The 17571-nt window shown below is 33.4% G+C and overlaps 1 protein-coding gene across 6 annotated transcripts; it reads left to right on the top strand.

The window, feature by feature from the left end:
• Window positions 1-3718: 3718 nt before the first annotated feature.
• LOC126723599 (uncharacterized) lies at window positions 3719-10463 on the top strand. 6 transcript variants are annotated; one of them, XM_050427175.1, is made up of 6 exons: window positions 3719-4043; window positions 4166-4257; window positions 4623-5130; window positions 5255-5377; window positions 7284-8383; window positions 9067-10463. In XM_050427175.1, exons 5-6 carry the CDS (start codon window positions 7295-7297, stop codon window positions 10048-10050), a joined length of 2073 nt encoding a protein of 690 aa, XP_050283132.1. In that variant the 5' UTR covers window positions 3719-4043; window positions 4166-4257; window positions 4623-5130; window positions 5255-5377; window positions 7284-7294; the 3' UTR covers window positions 10051-10463. The 6 variants fall into 6 exon arrangements, 4 of the variants coding, with proteins under 4 accessions (XP_050283132.1, XP_050283131.1, XP_050283130.1 ...); XM_050427174.1 differs by having other exon boundaries at window positions 4166-5130; XM_050427176.1 differs by lacking the exon at window positions 3719-4043 and having other exon boundaries at window positions 4162-4257; window positions 4793-5130.
• The last annotated feature ends 7108 nt before the right edge of the window (window positions 10464-17571 follow it).

Genomic DNA, 17571 nt, shown 5'->3' with positions numbered 1-17571 from the left:
GAGATAGTATGGTGATAGTTGGATTGCACCTTAATTATCATGGCTTAAAGAGTTCATTTCCTAGATTTAATTAGTCTTGCAGATAAATTTTCCAGATATCACAATCCTTATTCTTTGTTTACATAAATACTTGGAACAAAAATTTGCTACAAGATCATATATTTTGAAACATACAAAATATGGGTTACCTTCAAGGCTTCAAGTCATTAATTTAAAAGTAATATCAATAATCAACATTGGCTTAAAGGTTAAGCTATGTTACACTATTTTTTTAAATATAAATATAAATATCTTATGGAAGACCAGCAATTTTAATCAGGTAAGGATGGGCAATAATCTTAGAAACATTGGTTAAATTTCTCTTTGTTAAGACCATAACCAACTGATTCATACTAGCACACATTTGATTCCCATGCCACTTACCAACCACGTATAATATTTTAGATTTTTTCCTTGTTTATCTAACAATGGAAGTAATTGACCAAAAAGAAAATTGACCATGACATTGATAGTTATGCCAATCAACTATAAGGTGGATATTATCATGAGGCTAGGAAGTACTGAATTATGCAACAAGTATTCCTTCGGTCCTTCCTGGTCCCTTCCTAATTTTTTTCTTATTCCTCTCTCAGCAATATTTCCACCTCTCATATAATTGCATTTGCCAATTTTTGAATTATAATGGCATTGTTAATCTCGGTAGATATAGACAAATAACCAACTTCATGCTTTACCATCCCCCACATATGTTGTTGCCCCTATAATTCGTCCCTCTAACCTTTTGATAGCATCTATTCCTCTTACCTTTAATCAAAGGGGCAGTGCCACTTGATCAAAATTACCAGTACTCAGATTGTAATATTTTTATGACTTATAATAGTCAGATACTGATGTGCATCTTCCATTCAAACTCGCTTTTCTAGTTGATTGGGTTCATTGAACAATGACATCTATATAGATCTATAATAAAATTGATAATATATATTGGACAGTCCCAAAAAATATAGTGACATGGCCAGTTTGAACTAAGCAAAATTACCAAACTGTCCTCAACATTTTTTTAATGAGACAAACATATTCTTTTTCCATTTCCCTCCGTTTTGTATTTTATCTCCCACCAATACTTACCTTTTCCCTCTCCCGCACTCTACTAATATCATATAAAAAACTAGAAAGAAAATGAAAGAAGAGTTCTAGGAATGGTCAAGGAATGTCTACAAGAATAGAATGGGACAAGTATCTAGGAGAAAGACCATCCATCATCCAAGTGGAGGGCTAGGATTGAAGTAGTGGGACTACAAAATGGAAAAGATCCTTCTTGTACAAGGATTGGATCCCCAAAAAAAGAGTGAAAAGAGATAATACAATAAACAAAAATCTAATCTTGTATTTTACTAAAAGTAAAGGCTCCTTGGTCATTCTGAGGAAGAAGAAATAAAGAAAAACTTGCCTTATTACTATTTTTAATCCCATAAGTTGTTTAGTATCAATCTTTCATGAGAAATTACTATTTCAAGTTTAATTGTTTGTTCAAAAACTCACCTTTATAAATTAGTTGTTGTGGATTTGGGTCTAAACCCAACATCTTTTTGGGCCTTTGGATTTTAGCCCATACAAATTAATAATATATATTCTTGAAAAAATAGAAAATTTTACCATAGAAATAAAAGTATTTCACAAAAAATGAAATGTGATGTCCCATATTACGTACCATGACACTTTTTAATCCAAAGCAAATTGGTCTTCTCTTGACATTTGAAACTCAAAATAGCAGGTCCTATTTTTAAACTCAAAACAATTTAAAAATTACTATTTGTCTTATTGTCTCACAACACTAAATCTCTAACACCTCTTACCCTCCACTAATCAATAAAGTATTTTATTTCTTTCATTTTGCATTTTCTTATTTTTACTATTTAAATAAAATAAAATAAATGACAACTTCATGTAAAACCCTAAATTTATAGGGGGGAAATATGGTCAGTCAAACCATCATCATGAGAGGCACCAACACGACCCCACCAATTCACGCAAGTTTCTTCCAACAAAAAGTTGGCGGACTAAGAGCCTATTTGGCATTCAGCTTTTAGCTTTAATTGTTAGTTTTTACGTACAACTTTTTAAAATCTTACTTTTTCCTGCATTTTTTTTTCACTTTTTAAAATTTTTTCAAGGTACAACTGTACAAGTATACCTTAGCAAATTTTCAGCAAAACATTTTCAGTAAAAAACTAAATAAGTTGTTTTTAAACAGACATTAAGAGTATAGTCTCTCACATACTTACTCCGATAAGGCTAGTGGTATAGGACAAAAAAGAACTTGCAATGACTTAAGCTCGTACCATCACATATACAAATAAAAATAGTGGCCCCAAAAGGAATTGGTCCTTGTTTTCTACGGGTTTGCAAGACTTTTAGCAAAAGTACGTAGTCATTAACAAACATCTCAAACGCAGACATCCATTGTTGAGTTTGATTTGGGTTTTTTGATTGATGGGTCAATCGGGTTTGGCAATAAGATGATAAAATTTTGTAATGGGTTGTGGCTGTTTGGTGGTGGTTAAGTTTATGTGTGAGACACAAGGTAGTGAAGAAGAGAGAAGAAGAGGGAGAGATGAAATGAGAAATTAATAAAATATTTAGATACAAAGTTATAATAGCTGTGTATATTTGCATGATTATTGTAGAAAAAATGTAAATCTATAGTATTATAAATATACTAATGTGGAGAGTTTTTGAATAAAAAGGTATCAATTTCACAAATTTTATTATCATATGCCCACGAGCGCTCTAAGTGCCACATAATCATATTATGTGTGTTTAGTTTGTCCAACAAAATAATGACATGTAGCAAAATGAAAATGTGTAAGTAATAGACACAACAGATACTTATGATAAATTCCACAATAAATTTAGTTTTTCACAATAAATTTCATTATTGGGGAAATAATTAACTATGATCAATACTGATAAACCCACCAATTTTACTTTATAAAACTATGAAATTTATTGATAAATAGTTGCTTTGGTAGCATTACTTAATCATTAAACTTAGCTAGTTGTAGCATGGGGCCAAGGACCCGTAGTCAAAAAGTTATTCACTGCCCTTTACACAAAAATAAATAAAATTAGTGTTCTGTGGCTTTTTATACTACGTATTCACATAAGGAGGACAAGTAGAATCTGTCTAATGCTGTAGCTTGATAAATTGTTTCAGAAATTTTTTCTTCTCTTCAGCGGCTACACCGCTAAAATTAACTACATTCGAGGATATTGTAAGGGAGGAAAATCTTTGGTGTCCAATGGTAGTGTTTCTTTTCCTTCTGAAATTTTTATGAGTTGTAATTTTGTAAGAGTTTTTTTTTTTTTTTTTTTTGGAGAATTTTTGTAAGAGTTTGTTTGGTTGGTAGAGTTGTTTTTCGTTAACTTGTTTGAGGTTTCATTTTATTATTATTTTTATTTAATAACAACTAAGAGTATTTAAACATCTTCAAGAATCTGATAAGATGCTAGTAAGAGATACAGAATCTTTGTTTGAATTGTGTTTTAAGATAAAGGAGGAATGAGTGAAGTGTAATTTGGTCTCGGTGAAACAAATATAAAAAATAAAAGTTGTCTCTATCCTATGTAAAACCAAAAGAAAAACTATTTTTAAATGCATCGTTATTGTATTCCCAGATAGAACCTGTCATTCCTTTAAAATGGTACATTTTCTTGTTAACTTAGCGGTGACCCTCAAGTGTCAATTCAATCATTCACTCGTCATCGTTGAATTTTCCTCCCTTTACTTTTCTAAGAAAATGGTTTTCCTTTCCGTGCAAGAAAACTCTAGAGGACTTATTACAAGGAAATTTCTGCATTTGTATCTATACAAAAGGCGAGGCACTATAGATGAAAGAAATATACCCCAAGGTCTAAATCCTCTATGGTCTAAAAATCTGTCTGAGTCGTTTGTATCGAAAAAAATTCTGTCTCAGTCTGTTCTGTTCAATCTTTGTTTTCAGAGAATTGTCCAACATATGCGTGTGTAGAAAGAGACTTAGGTAAGCATGTTGAACTCAAACTTCCAAGTATATTGACTAGTATATATATATATATGTATAGTTTGTCCTCTCTCACCTTCCACATATCACTAATAACTCTGTTCTTGACTTGACTTTTGCAGGTTTTATACAGGTTACGCTTCTGAGAGTGTACTTGTTGATCGAACTACTGGAGGAGGCTTATGCTCTTGCTAATCTTATATGCAACCTCGTGGTATGCTTCACTCCACTTTTTCTTTGTATTGGTTTAGGTCAAACTACATGTGAATTCTCTAAGTTTATGCTTATTGTCATTAGTACTACAAGCTTCATGGTTGATAATTTGTTTATCATTCCTTATTATTAACTCTTTACTAGATGATGGTATGGTTTGCCTTGCGAATTCCCACATGTCAATTCCTTTTTCTTTTTCTTTTTTCTTTTTCCTAACGACAAATAATTAGGGAATTCGATCTTCAGATCTAAATCTGACCAAAAGAGGTAAATATAAAACATATGATCGGTTGATCTTTGATTTTGAGTATAAGTTTTTTTATTTTTCATTGAATATTACTAGAATCTTTCTTTCTTTCCTGAAAGAGATCGGAACAACGGGTCGAATCTATGATACAGGGAAGAAGTAGATGCCAATCGGGCTAAAAGTCGGTTAGGCACTAGAATCTCTCTTTTGTTTATTCCCTTTTCGTTTCTCTTTGTTTGGCTTTTATTTGTTACCTTTAGTTATTAAATCCAGCTGTTGGATCATGTAGAAGAGTTAAAAAAGAGGGTGATGAGATAATAGAAAATTGCTCTGTATATGAGATGAACTGAGAGAAGGGTTGAGGAGGGAGAGGTGAGAAGGGCTGGAGAGCCATTTGCAGGTGGAAAGGAAAGGAGGAGCCAGCAGGGTTCAAAAGAGGGAGGGAGAGTTTTTGGGGTCGTGGGGTTTTGGAGAGTTAAGGTTGGAGAGGGTAGACTGATGGTTTTTGGATGAAGAGTTTATTGTAGATTTTGTCAATTTTGGGTGGGAAAGTTGATGAGGATGGAGGGATCTTTCTCATGCTTCTAGAGGTGATTCAAGAGGAGTTTTACATGATGAACCCAAAAGGTACTTGAAGGCGTTATAGCTCTCTTCTATTTCCAACTTTGCCTATTCCTTTGGGAACAATTTTCTTCCTTTCTTTTTTAATTAAAATTTATTTTTCTCTTAAAATTTTGTAATAAAAACATAGAATGCTTGAGAATTTGGATTGGACCAGCGTGTGAGGCACGTAGATGGTGATCAAATGGTGGCCAGACGACATTGAAGTTGCGGGTAGCACCAATGGCTAGACAATGTGAGGTGCACGAGGCATGTAAGCAAGCACTTTCTATGATGAGATTTCCAACTTTGTGTAGATCATCTATCAGCTGATGAAATTTTGTGGTTTGTCTCAATGAAAATGGTGGGTGAAAAATATTTAGAGAAACAATGTCACACGACAATGGAATCATTGGTAAAGAAGGCAGTTGTATGGGAGGATGTCGAGAATGAGGCAATGTCATGCGGTGATGAAATCGTCAACAAGAAGGGATACTATTGGAGAGAATGTCAAAGTTGGAGATAGAAAAAGAGGGTTATTAGTTTTCAAAATTTTAAACAGATATAAAAATGTATTCTATTTAGCTCAATTGTAAAATATTTTGTAGAAGATCATTGATGTATTAACTTGATAATGAAGAATAATAATAGAAAGGATACAGTAGGTTCAAATATTCTATCGTATCTATAAAAGAAATAAAGAAAAGATAGGAGACAAAAAGAATATAAGATTAACTATTTAATTCAATGGTTACCATTTAATGGCCTAAATGGTTACATTTTTACAATATTATACGTCCATTTGGATGCAGCTTTTTGTTGAAAGCTTATTTGTTAAAACATTGTGATTCTTTTCTATAGTTGTACATATATAACTAAATAAACTAAAAGGCTATAGGCAATAAAAATTATTAGTTTAAAAACCCATGTTCTCAATGAGCTATAGGTCAAACGAATGACACCTTCTCTTACAAAGTAAAATAGTGGATCTATATCATTGGATGCTCATGAAAGGACATAAAAAGTTTGAGATAAATATAATTTTATAAGAAATAAAGGCATTTCAAAAAAAAAAAAATTAACTGAAATATATGATTGTAGTTCCACTTCATTTCATATGCCATGCCAAATCGTAGAATGGAACATGGCTCTTCTCAATCTCGTGTAAAAATTTTAAATAAATAAATAAATTATCCCTTCTTTTTTCCGAGTAATACACTGATTCATGTTGACCAATTTTTTCTATTTATTTTATAAATAATAAAGAAAATGCCTTATGTTAGTTCAAGTTAAGGCACAAGTGCCAAGAAATTAACAATAGTATTGTACAATTAATTAGCTTTGAGAATCAGACACAAAACTTTTATGTGTACATAAAGAACTCATTAAATAGTGGATTTCAATTAAATCAATTGGTAAAGTATTTTAATGTCAAAGATTTAAGATTTAAAAAATCTCACTTACACCAAAAAGTTAATTGGTGTCTAGAAATGATGGTGAAGAAAAATTATTATCGAGAGAATCTCATAAGTATAATTCTATCTTATCTTAAAAATAGAAAAGAAAAAAAGAAGCCATTTAATATAGACCTGAAATGTAAAATCTGACTTCCCCCTTTTCATTTCGTTCAAAACTCATGTATGGTTTATTATTATTATTATTATTATTGGTTGTAATAAATAAACTAGTCACCAACGTTTTATACCCAATGGCGTATAAAAAACTCGGTATGTTAATTTGCATCTATTGCAATGGTTTTCAACTATTTGGGTTGAAATAGTTGAATCAGTCCAACACAATTATGCCATTTTATATTTTATGTTTTTGAAATTTAAAAAAAAAAACTATTTTTTAAAACAAATACAATATCTCCAATAATATTCTGTGCATAAAATAAAGTCTAAAAGTTATGTTTCTAATCCTCAAAAAAAAAAATAATAATAATAATAATAAATAAGTTTTTAGACCTCAACTTTCAGGTATCATCATTTCATTTTAATAAGAGTTCTGTTACCTAAAGTTTGGAAAATTGTTAACATGATGCTCTTGTAATTCAAATCCAACCTTTCTCTTCTTACTATATACATATCTCAAAAAAGAACATCTCACATTTCATTCCAGAGAAACCGATTAGAAATTTATAACTTAGCTGAACATCTCTTCCTGTCTCTCTTTCCCAGGAAAAAGTCCTATGGCAAACAGGCACTACCATGTGCATCACCCTGAGAACACTGATGATGAGTATGCTGAACGAGCTCGGAATAATAATGGAAAGAACAAGAAACCTATGACCTCTTCCTCCGATGAATCAGAGAGTGCACTTGAACTCAACCTCCGTGCAAGCCAGGAAGGTGATGATCATGACATGGATGCAAACAAGTTCTCAACAACTATGGAGGTTGAGCTTAACCCCAGGGAGTTGGCTCCGATCATTAATCAATTCCGGTACTCTCTTATCATCTATGTCCATGGCAAAAAGATAGGTTATCATAATCTCTACACGCGCCTTGTTCGTGTATTGGCTCTTTATGGACCTTACCAGCTGGTTGATCTTGGACTCGGTTTCTTCTTGTTGAATATTTCAGAGTTTTTGGATTATAACATGGTACTTCACAAGTACCCTTTATCAATCCCGAATTACTGTGTCACTTTGTTGCCATGGAAGCCAAACTTTAGGCCTTCAGAGACTGTCATTACCCAAGTAGATGTTTGGATTCAGTTACCAGAACTTCCAATAGAATACTATGGTTTTCTGTTAAGAATTGCAGCAGCTATTGGTGGTAATCTTCTGAAAATTGACCCCATCACTGAAGGAAGAAAGATGTGTAAGTTTGCAAGGTTTTGTGTTAGAGTTGATCTAACACGTCCACTTCCTGGTCATATAAAGATTGGAGAAATATGGCAGCGAGTTGAGTATGAGGGGTTGGATATGGTGTGCTCTCTGTGCAGGCATTATGGGCATTTGAAACATAATTGTCTAGACCAGCTGTTAAATTCTGCTACCATCAATGCTTCTCGAGGTCAAGCCTCTACAAGCAATGAATTGGTGAACTCTGCTGGTCATAGGAGACTTGCAGATCATACATCAAAGATTGTGATGTCCAAGAGTGCGGACAGTTCCTCAAGTGATGATAATAGTTCTTGGACCCAAGCTCGTCATTTCAAGCAGCATCAAAGAGAGAGTTCAGGATCACAGAGACCACACGTTCAAAATCAGAACATGGCCGCTGGAACTGAAAGTAATCTTGAGCTGATTGATCAATCCAAGGCTAAAGCTTCTGTAAGTTTAAGCTTTTGGAACTTTTTGGTGATTCAAATTTCCTTCTGTGATGTATCGAAGTTGTTAATAATAAGTCTAGCCGTCTAGGGACACAAAATTTTACAAAATTGTTAATATGGTATTTTGTGATTGCTACATAATAAAATTGGTGTCAGTTGTGCATTCAAGGTCTGATGGTGATATGTTGTCTCAATCAAATTTGTAAAAATGTTGTATACCTAGCTAGCATTACTAGTTGTAAAAATGTTACTTTATATCAGTTACAAGCACTTGCATTTGCATATTACTTTTCTGTAAATAGCTTTTGATGATATTAAATATTAATTAGTAATATTAGCAACGTGATGTGTTATACCATATTGTGTATGCTAGAGTGAATGCGGAAGATGAAGCATAGAATAGGAACACTGAGAATACGAGGGTTATGTGGTTCAGGCTTGACGGCCTACATCCACGGAGGTATCCTTTAAGGGCTACATCTTTATTGTATGAGAGTGTAGTACAATAACCTTCTGTGTTACAATGAATCCTAACATGAGTATATATAGGCGACTAAACCCTAGACTACTAGTACAAGCAGGACTGGGCTTGGGCCTATTACATTAGGCTAATATATGTCTAATATATATCTCTAACACATTCAATGTGCTATATCTTCTGACAAAAGCTCTCTTCATCTTAAGGTGATTGCTGAATCCAGCACAGAATTGATGCAAAGAAAGAATCCGCTACCTGGAGAAGGCACTTCCTTGTCTCCAATAACTGAGGGAACACTAATCCGGCCTCCTAAGGACAAACCACCACATATTCCAAAGTCATTGATGTCCGAAAAAGGGTTACCATCTGAATTCTCCATTGCAGGTTCGTCAAACTCTTTGCCTCAAGACTCCTCTCAACATCTGTGTCACCAACCTGCACACACGATTGTCAAAGAAGCATGCCACACTATACCAACACAGCCACATGGTAACCAGCCTCAAACCTTGTCCTCAGGGACTGCCTCTCCTCGACCTTCTCCAGTGATAAAGCCAAGCATCCAGTTATACTCTACAGGGATACGTATGGCAATGGTAAACAAAGAGATAGGCAGCACCCCAATAACAGAATTCAGCACTGAAATTCGTCAAACTCTTTACAGCATCAAATCAGAGGTTGCGAGTCTTGACATTGGTGTCTCAAAAACTGCGACGAGAAACCAGCACTTAATAAATTTTCTTCCAACAGTTAGTGATTTCACCAAGTACCCACTTCAGAATCAGCAAGAAGCAATATACCAGACCTGTGCAGAGACGGTGCCACAAACTCCTTTGCAGAAACTACTATGCTGGAAGTATAATGGGACAGACAACATCACACTCATCCAGACAATGAAATATCTAAAGCAGCATGAAAATCCCTCCATTGTACTTCTTTTTGGAATAAAAAGTAGTGGCAATGATGCAGATCAGGCTATAGAGGAAATTGGGTTCTCTGGTTCATACCTCATAGACCCGTTTCTCTTTGATGATGGAGTGTGGCTGTTATGGAAGAAAGATGTGGTAATTGAAGTAAACTCACCCACCTCACACCTGATTTATGCAACAGTACATTTTCTTCCTCATCCAAGCAATAGGATGCTATGTGGTACGGGCAAATCTTCTGAGGCAAATGCCCCATATGCAAGATGATATACTCAATCACTCTCTCTATCATGGGGCACAAACTTCTTTTATACTTCAGAAGACCTGTTAACAGGTCTTCTGAAGTATACAAGAAGTTTTAAGCAAGACCAATCTACTCCAAGCTCAAGAGTCCATCGGGTTTTTTGAAAATTTTCACATTTTCTTTGCTTCTTTGTTTCTAGCAAGGACCTGAAATCAGTCCTTGTTGGCGTGATTAAGATGGAAAGCACCTCCTGCTCTTAAGGTGAGGGGGGTGAGGCAATTTTTTGAGAGTCATGTTAATTTCACAAGTATAATATTGTAGTATTTGTAACTCTAGTTATGGGTGAAATACATAAATTTGAGGATGTAGCCCTAGTTTTGAATAAATATTGAATAAGTTTGTGGATGTAGCCCTAGTTTTGGGTGAACCACGTAAATTTGGTGTTCTTGTGTGTGCTTTGATCTTTTCTTTTAATTTTTTTTTAATCTTGTTTGTATTTACAATATCTTAATTAACTATCACTTATTTGATAAGTCTAATTACCTTACCTTAATAGGAAAATGTTAATTTAATCCGTTCTAATAGTCTTATTGAAATCTAGATGACTGTCATTATGAAGTAACTAATCAGCTGGACACTTTTTTAGCTGAAAGGTCTTTACATGTACCATTCACTTCGGTTTGTGCCTTTGTCGGCCGATCCTATCTTATGCTAATGACCTAATTCCCAGTTTCAAGGCATGACTTACAAGTACTAATGGATTGATAATTTTTAGTAGCGATTCATGCACTAGCTGTTCATCCATATGGTGGTCCTTCTAACTGCTCCATATACTTCTATGCAAAGAGGCAGAGAGCTCCTGCGGAAATGTTTCGTTTGATTTAAGGCCAATCATATAACTTATCAACAACTAATAATCAAAGCTGGTAAATCCGAATGTTTCTCAACTCTGTTTTGGTAACTTGCTTTGGTTGTATATCTATGGCCACCCTTGACTATTTGCTACCAAGTCATTAAATAGAGATTAAATTCTAAGAATGTATTGTAAAACCTTGACTATTTGCTACCAAGTCATTTAAATTAGACAGTTCGTGTCATTAACTTTAGGCCCACTTTTGTTCCTCAAGAAAAACATTTCTCCGAAGGCTCATTGACTTGACCTTTTGTGAGTTTGTCTACATTGGGTTGTGTCCGATAACTTTGTGGCCTATCTCAAATGGGGCCAACCATATATGGGTTTGGCCACCTGACTTCCATAGCGCATAGACGCTGAAATTTGGATATTTTTCTAAAAATATAAGCCTACACTATAAAATTCAGTCCAAAATAAATACAAGTCAATCTCGATTTTTTTTGGAGAAACCAGACCAATCCGATTACTTTCATAAATCAATGAACAGAAAAATCAGCTACAACAAAAGAAAAAATATTTGGAGGAACAAATTTCATCCACACTTTTTGTTAAAAAAAAAGTCTAGCTCTCCTAATTAAGGTATGAACAACATAATTACCCTGCCTAGTATGAGAGAATGAATGAGATCTAAAAGAACCCAACATACACTTAATGTCTTTTACAATGTGGCCTATGGCTGAGCGAAGTGAATCCTCCCTGAAAAAGGCCTTATCACAGTCTCTGAGTCCCCCTCAAAGATAACTTTCTCAAAACCAAGTTCAAGAGCGATGTAGACTGCTCGACGTGCTGCTACAATATTGCATCATTAGTGGGAAATTCTGTTCAAAAATAACTTTTTCAAAACCAAGTCAATCTGGATTCTGTTCTAGAATCAAGTAGGAAATTCGTCGCCCATTGAGAAATACTGCATCATCCAGGTTTCTATCATCAAGCTACATTTGAAGTCAAATTTTTAGGACATGCACTCAAAAATGAAGAAATCAAGCAATGATTTCAAAATAAGGAAGATTATGGATGCAGTTCTGTAAATTGACAGTTCACATGAAAAAATAAATTGCAATTTACATTGTATTGTTTATTGTTTACTGTTTACTGTTTACTGTTTATTTTGTTACTTGTATTAATTTACATTATTTAATTCAACTTTGCTTTCAATTAATCTTACCCCTTACCCCTTGAAATGACATTCTTGAATCCACCCCTACAAACACCTATAGACAACTAAATTTCTAGTTCGAGATAAATCAAACAAGTAAAATAGTTTTATAAATGTGGATTTGTATTGATGAATGTGTGGTATAATTATCTGTGATTACAAAAGAGTGGTCTTCTAATTTGATCTCTTTGGAAGACTTGTTTATTGGATTTGTGGTAATATGATTTTGACTCGAACACCAGATATCCTTCAATTTGGCTAGAGGATGGATCGAAGACCCTTGAAATGGAATTACAACGAATCTCTGGCTATAAGCTTGTTAGAAATTCCTTGTTCTTTGTGTTCTTCATCTTCGAAAGTTTGTGGTGGAAATTCTTCAGGGCTTTGGAGGCTTGAATCCATAGAGCTTCACTGATTTGTGGTTTCTTGAAGTTTTTGGAGGTTTTTTTAGCTTGATTCCAGTGAATTTTGAGATCTAGGAAGATGATTTGAATGATTTTGCTTTAAATGTTTTTCATATTTAAGTTTGAAGTTCCTGAAATTCGTAGAGTCTTTAGGGCTTGATTCTAGCAGAGCGTTTATGCTTTGAATCTTCTTTGATGTTGCTTGAAGTGTGGATGTCTTGGTGTGTTGGTGTCTTCCAAAATGTCCTTCAAGATGTGTATAAATGCCTTATGAAGGCTTCTATTTATAGGAGTTGGGGGTGGGTGAGTGACACGTGGCGTAGTTTGATTAGTGACACATGTTACAGTTTGATTGGAGGAACTTTACGATTTTTTCTCCAAGACACATGGTATCATTTGATTGGCTGAAATGTCTTAATTTTCAAGATGACACATGTCAACAATCGATTGGGTCGCTTATGTCATTGCTTACACGCATCGATGTATGGCCTATGTCATTGCTTACATGTGCAAATTTGTAATTATTTTTTGTATGCTTTTTATGTTTTTATTTCAATGACACTTGACAAATCTCTGTTGGTTTCTGAATGGTGATAGTAGAAACTAGTAGCAGTACGTGGTGCTTTGTAATTGGCCATACGTTGTGAACTTGGTACTATGATGTGTTAGCTTGTGATAGATTAGGATTTTTCCCTCTCTACAACACCTACCTTAATTTGAATGAAACTCAACAAGTTAACTTTATGAGAGAAAACAAAAACAATTCAAGGTTGCCATGGCTTGTGTTAACATGTTCTATCATACTTGGATAGTGTGGATTCTTAAAACTTTGATCAGATAATTGAATTCTTAAAACTTTAATTAAACAAACTTAACCCTTTATAGTTTAATCAAGCAACTATGTTACTGTTTTCTCAAAAAAAGAAAAAGAAAAAAAAAAAAGGTTACTATGTTACTAATTTGAGGGGAGGATCTTTCTTATGATTCTATCTAGAGGTGATTCAAGAGGAGTTTTACACATGAATCCAAAAGGCACAAAAAAAAAAAAAAAAAAGAAACAGTGAATTATTAGTTCAATTGTTCAAATATATATATATATATATATATATATAAAAGAGCGTGTATTATTAGTTCAACTGTAAAGTATTTGTGTTATAATGAAAAGGATGCCACTTATTCAAATCCTATATCATATCTCTTATAAAGAGGGGAAAAAAAAGGAAAAAAGGAAAAAAAGAAAAGAAAAGAAAAGAAAAGATGAGACACATGAAGAATAGAGATTAACATGATTCGTATAAAGTCCTAAATGGTTAATTTTTACAATAAGAGGCATCCATTGGGATGCAGGTTTTTTTTTTTTTTTTTTGGAAATCCTATTTACGTAGTGCTACATCAGTTTCTAAAACGTATTCCCTTAAAGCGTGTGTTATAATAGTTGTCTTACAATCACTTCAATAAATATAGCAAACTGTTGAAATATATCTTACAATCCTACTTATTAATTGTCCCTAATTTTTTTTTTTTTTTTTTGGGTGTATATATTGCCCCTAATTTAGCTTAATAAACCTTACCTACAAAACTTAAATAAAATCTTATAAATTATTAATTTCTTAGAATAATAAAATCAAACATAACTAGAGGATTTTTTCTTGATATATATGTAAAAAAAAAAAATGGAACTATCTAAAGAATTAGAGTCAATGATGGAAAACATATGCAAATTTGCCGTCAGTCTTCTATTAACCTCCGTTACTACCGATCCCTTTGATAACTTGATCACCATTAATTTGTTCCTTTTGTTGACCTCGGTTACACGCACACCACGTCTTTCCGTTTATTGAGCATAGTTCGCATGCTTGTTACCAGGTGGAGCATTAAAATAGTTGAATTTATGTGAATTCCTGAAGTTATATGCATTAAATGGCTGTCATGGTATGTCCAGGACTCCAGGTAAGCCCCATGCCCTTGGGGTTAAAGGATGAATTCTATCCACCATGGAGGGTTAATGATGCTATCTTTTTATATATAAAAAAATGTTTGAATTCTTTGGAAACAAAAAAAAGCCATGTCTTTCCCTCTTTATATTGATTTCAGCAACTCAGATAATGAATTTCATTTTAAATGAGATGATGAGAAAGTTTTGAAAGATTCCTCTCAGTTTTTCTCTCAAATATTGTACCAATTTTAAGAAAAGTTTTACTTTTCTTTTCGTTGCAATTTCCTCTGTATGTGAGTCTACGTTGACTCTAATTAATTAACTTTAACTTACCCATGTGCATTTCGGACAAGTATTGACATGTAGAGCATTAGCATTGAAAAATGCTAATGCTATATCCAAGCCTTTTTTAGCATTTTATGGCTTAAAATGCGCTGCATCAAAGGATGCTAAACACAACTATTGTAAAAAATTTTACAATAGTGCTACAGTACAATTCTATCTTTAGAATTGTACTGTAGCACAATTGTAAAAAATATATATATATATATTTTAATCCACGGCAGTTCTCTCTCTTCACTCTCTCTTTCTCATTTGCTCTCTCCGCTCTATTCACATTCTCTCTGCTCTTTCCTCTTCCAAACCCAAACATCATCTGCTCTCTCCGCTCTCTTCACTCTTCATTCTCTCTGCTCTTTCCTCTTTCAAACCCAAACATCATCATCTCTTTCTCATCTGCTTTGGTTTTTTGGCTGTGACCGGTGCTTAAAGGAAGTGGTGGGTTTCAAACCCAAACATCATCCATCTCTTTCTCATCTGCTTTTTTTTTTTTTTGGCTGTGACCGGTGCTTAAAGGAAGTGGTGGGTATAGCTGAGGTGAGTTGTGGGTCACGGAGATCGGAGTGGGTCATGGCGTGGGTCATGGAGATCGGAGTGGCTGAAGTGGGTCACGGTGCGGGTCACGGCATGGGTCGCGAAGTCAGAGATCAGAGTGGGCTGAAGTGGGTTGTGGGTATGGCTAATTGGTCACGGCGTGGGTCACGGAGATCGGAGATTGGAGATCGGGTTCTGTTGTAACTCTGGTTTTTTTTTTTTTTTTTTTTTTTTTTAATTGGGATTTTTGTTCCGGAGGGATTTTAGAGAAACTCCTTTGTACATGTCGCCGAAATCAATTAATTGAATTGCCGGAAAATATTTGGATTATTTGTGTTTGTTGCTCTGTTTGATGGTTGTGTTTGTGTGTTTGTGTATGTGTGTGTGTGTGGTGATGGATTTGGAAAAGCGTAGGAAAACAGGAGTTACGGTTAGAAAAAAATAGTAAAGAAAGATTATAAAATAATATTTTAATAAAAATAGAGTTTTAGGATGTAGGAGATATTGTAAAATGGGATAGTATAAGTAATAAAGTGACTTTTTGAGATGGTATAATAGTATAGCATAGCATTCTTTGATGCCGATGCTGTAAAACGGGCAATATTCTTGGCTTATGATCTAACGTTATTGTAAAATTCTTAAAATATTATATATATATATATATATATATATTTTTTTTTTTAAATAAGTGGATTGAGTTTTGCCAACTGGAATATTTTTTGGAAAGGGCAATTTCTCGCTCTTTTTTTTTTTTTTGGGGGCGGGGGGGGGGGGTGGGAAAAGCATGTCATCAATATATTTAGGCAATGATGGTTTTAGGAATTCTTTTTAGGGTGATCACTAAGGAACTTAAATTATACAAAATTTAATAAAGAGACAATTTGAATATATCAACATCACAAAAAAAAAAAATGCAATTACATGAAATATTACAATTTTTTTGTACTAACAAAGAGAATAAGAAAAAGAAAAGACTAATAAAAGATAAAATTAAAATTAAAAATGCTGATATTAGAATAATAAAGTGACCACAATAATTTCATAACAAATCTTATGCAACAAGTTGTTAGCCTGTTATTGGTAGGTAAAACATGTCAATATTGAACCTGAATTAGAATTGATAACAACTTACCACATAAGATTTATTGTTAAATTATTGTAAAAATGTTCTGGATGTAACATTACTCTTATATTTATTGAACTCAAATTCTTATGATTCTCAAGTAAAGATGTTCAAAAAATTTATTAGAGTGGTCAGAATAGGTTAATTTAGTATATAATATATTTTTTTAAGTATATATATATATATATATACATTTTTTTCAAGCCAAGGTGGTCACTGAACATACTAATTTAAAATAAATTTTTTTATAAAATTTTTCTTTTGCATGTATAATTTTTTTTTTTTTTTTGGGACAAGTAAGGGTGGTCCTAGGACCAACCTCACATACAAGTAGAGCCGCCAGTGTATTTAGGAAAAAGCATGTCATCAATATTTAAATAAAGCTTTGATTATCAACAATTTAGGGTATGTTTGATAACTGTTTTTTCCCCTTATTTTCTGTTTTCAAAAACTATTTTCTATTTTTGAAACTAAAAAACTTGTTTTGCAATCCAAAATGGACAAAAACTATTTTCAAAACTCAATTTGTGAAGGAAATTGAAAACATGCAAAAAGCTGTTTTCAGTTTCTAATTTTCAAAAGTCAATGAAATTATGCATTTAATTTAATGAATTTATCTCATTTAATGAGTTAGCATTAAAGTTCAAATCCTAGTAACAACATATTTTAGTATTTTCTATTTTTTTTCTTCAAAAAACTATTTTTTTCTTCAAAAACTTTTTTTTTTTTTTTTATTTCAACTAACCAAACATTTTTTTGATTTAAAAAATACAAGAAATTTTTTTTATATATATTCCCAAAAACAAGTTTTTTAAAAATAGAAAATAAAAACTATTACCAAACATAACCTTAGTATCTACTTCTCTCTTTGGTTTGTCATTTTGTACTTGCAGATTCCACGTGTCCCCAAATCTCCAATCAACACGAAGATATCCTCCATTCTTTGCGGTCATGCCCATATATAGCACAAGTATGGGATGGTGATCCATAGTGGAACTTCAAAAGGCATATTAGCTTCGAAAATTTTCCATAGTTGCTATCTCATGTCCTAGAATCTGGGTGTAATGCTAAACTCTTTGCAATGGTTTCTGAGACCACCTAGTTCAGATGCAACAAGGTCAGAACAGCACCACCGGGCT

The sequence above is a fragment of the Quercus robur genome, chromosome 4 (genome assembly GCF_932294415.1).
Source record: "Quercus robur chromosome 4, dhQueRobu3.1, whole genome shotgun sequence".
Lineage (NCBI taxonomy): Eukaryota > Viridiplantae > Streptophyta > Magnoliopsida > Fagales > Fagaceae > Quercus > Quercus robur.
Note: the sequence above shows the minus strand (reverse complement) of the source record. Positions and strands in the feature narration are given on the sequence as shown.

What these genes read in the sequence shown, in the direction of transcription:
- LOC126723599 (XM_050427173.1), top strand. An exon ending in AATCCAAGGCTAAAGCTTCT is followed by an intron (nt 8,384 to 9,066) that starts GTAAGTTTAAGC and finishes CTTCATCTTAAG; the next exon opens with GTGATTGCTGAATCCAGCAC.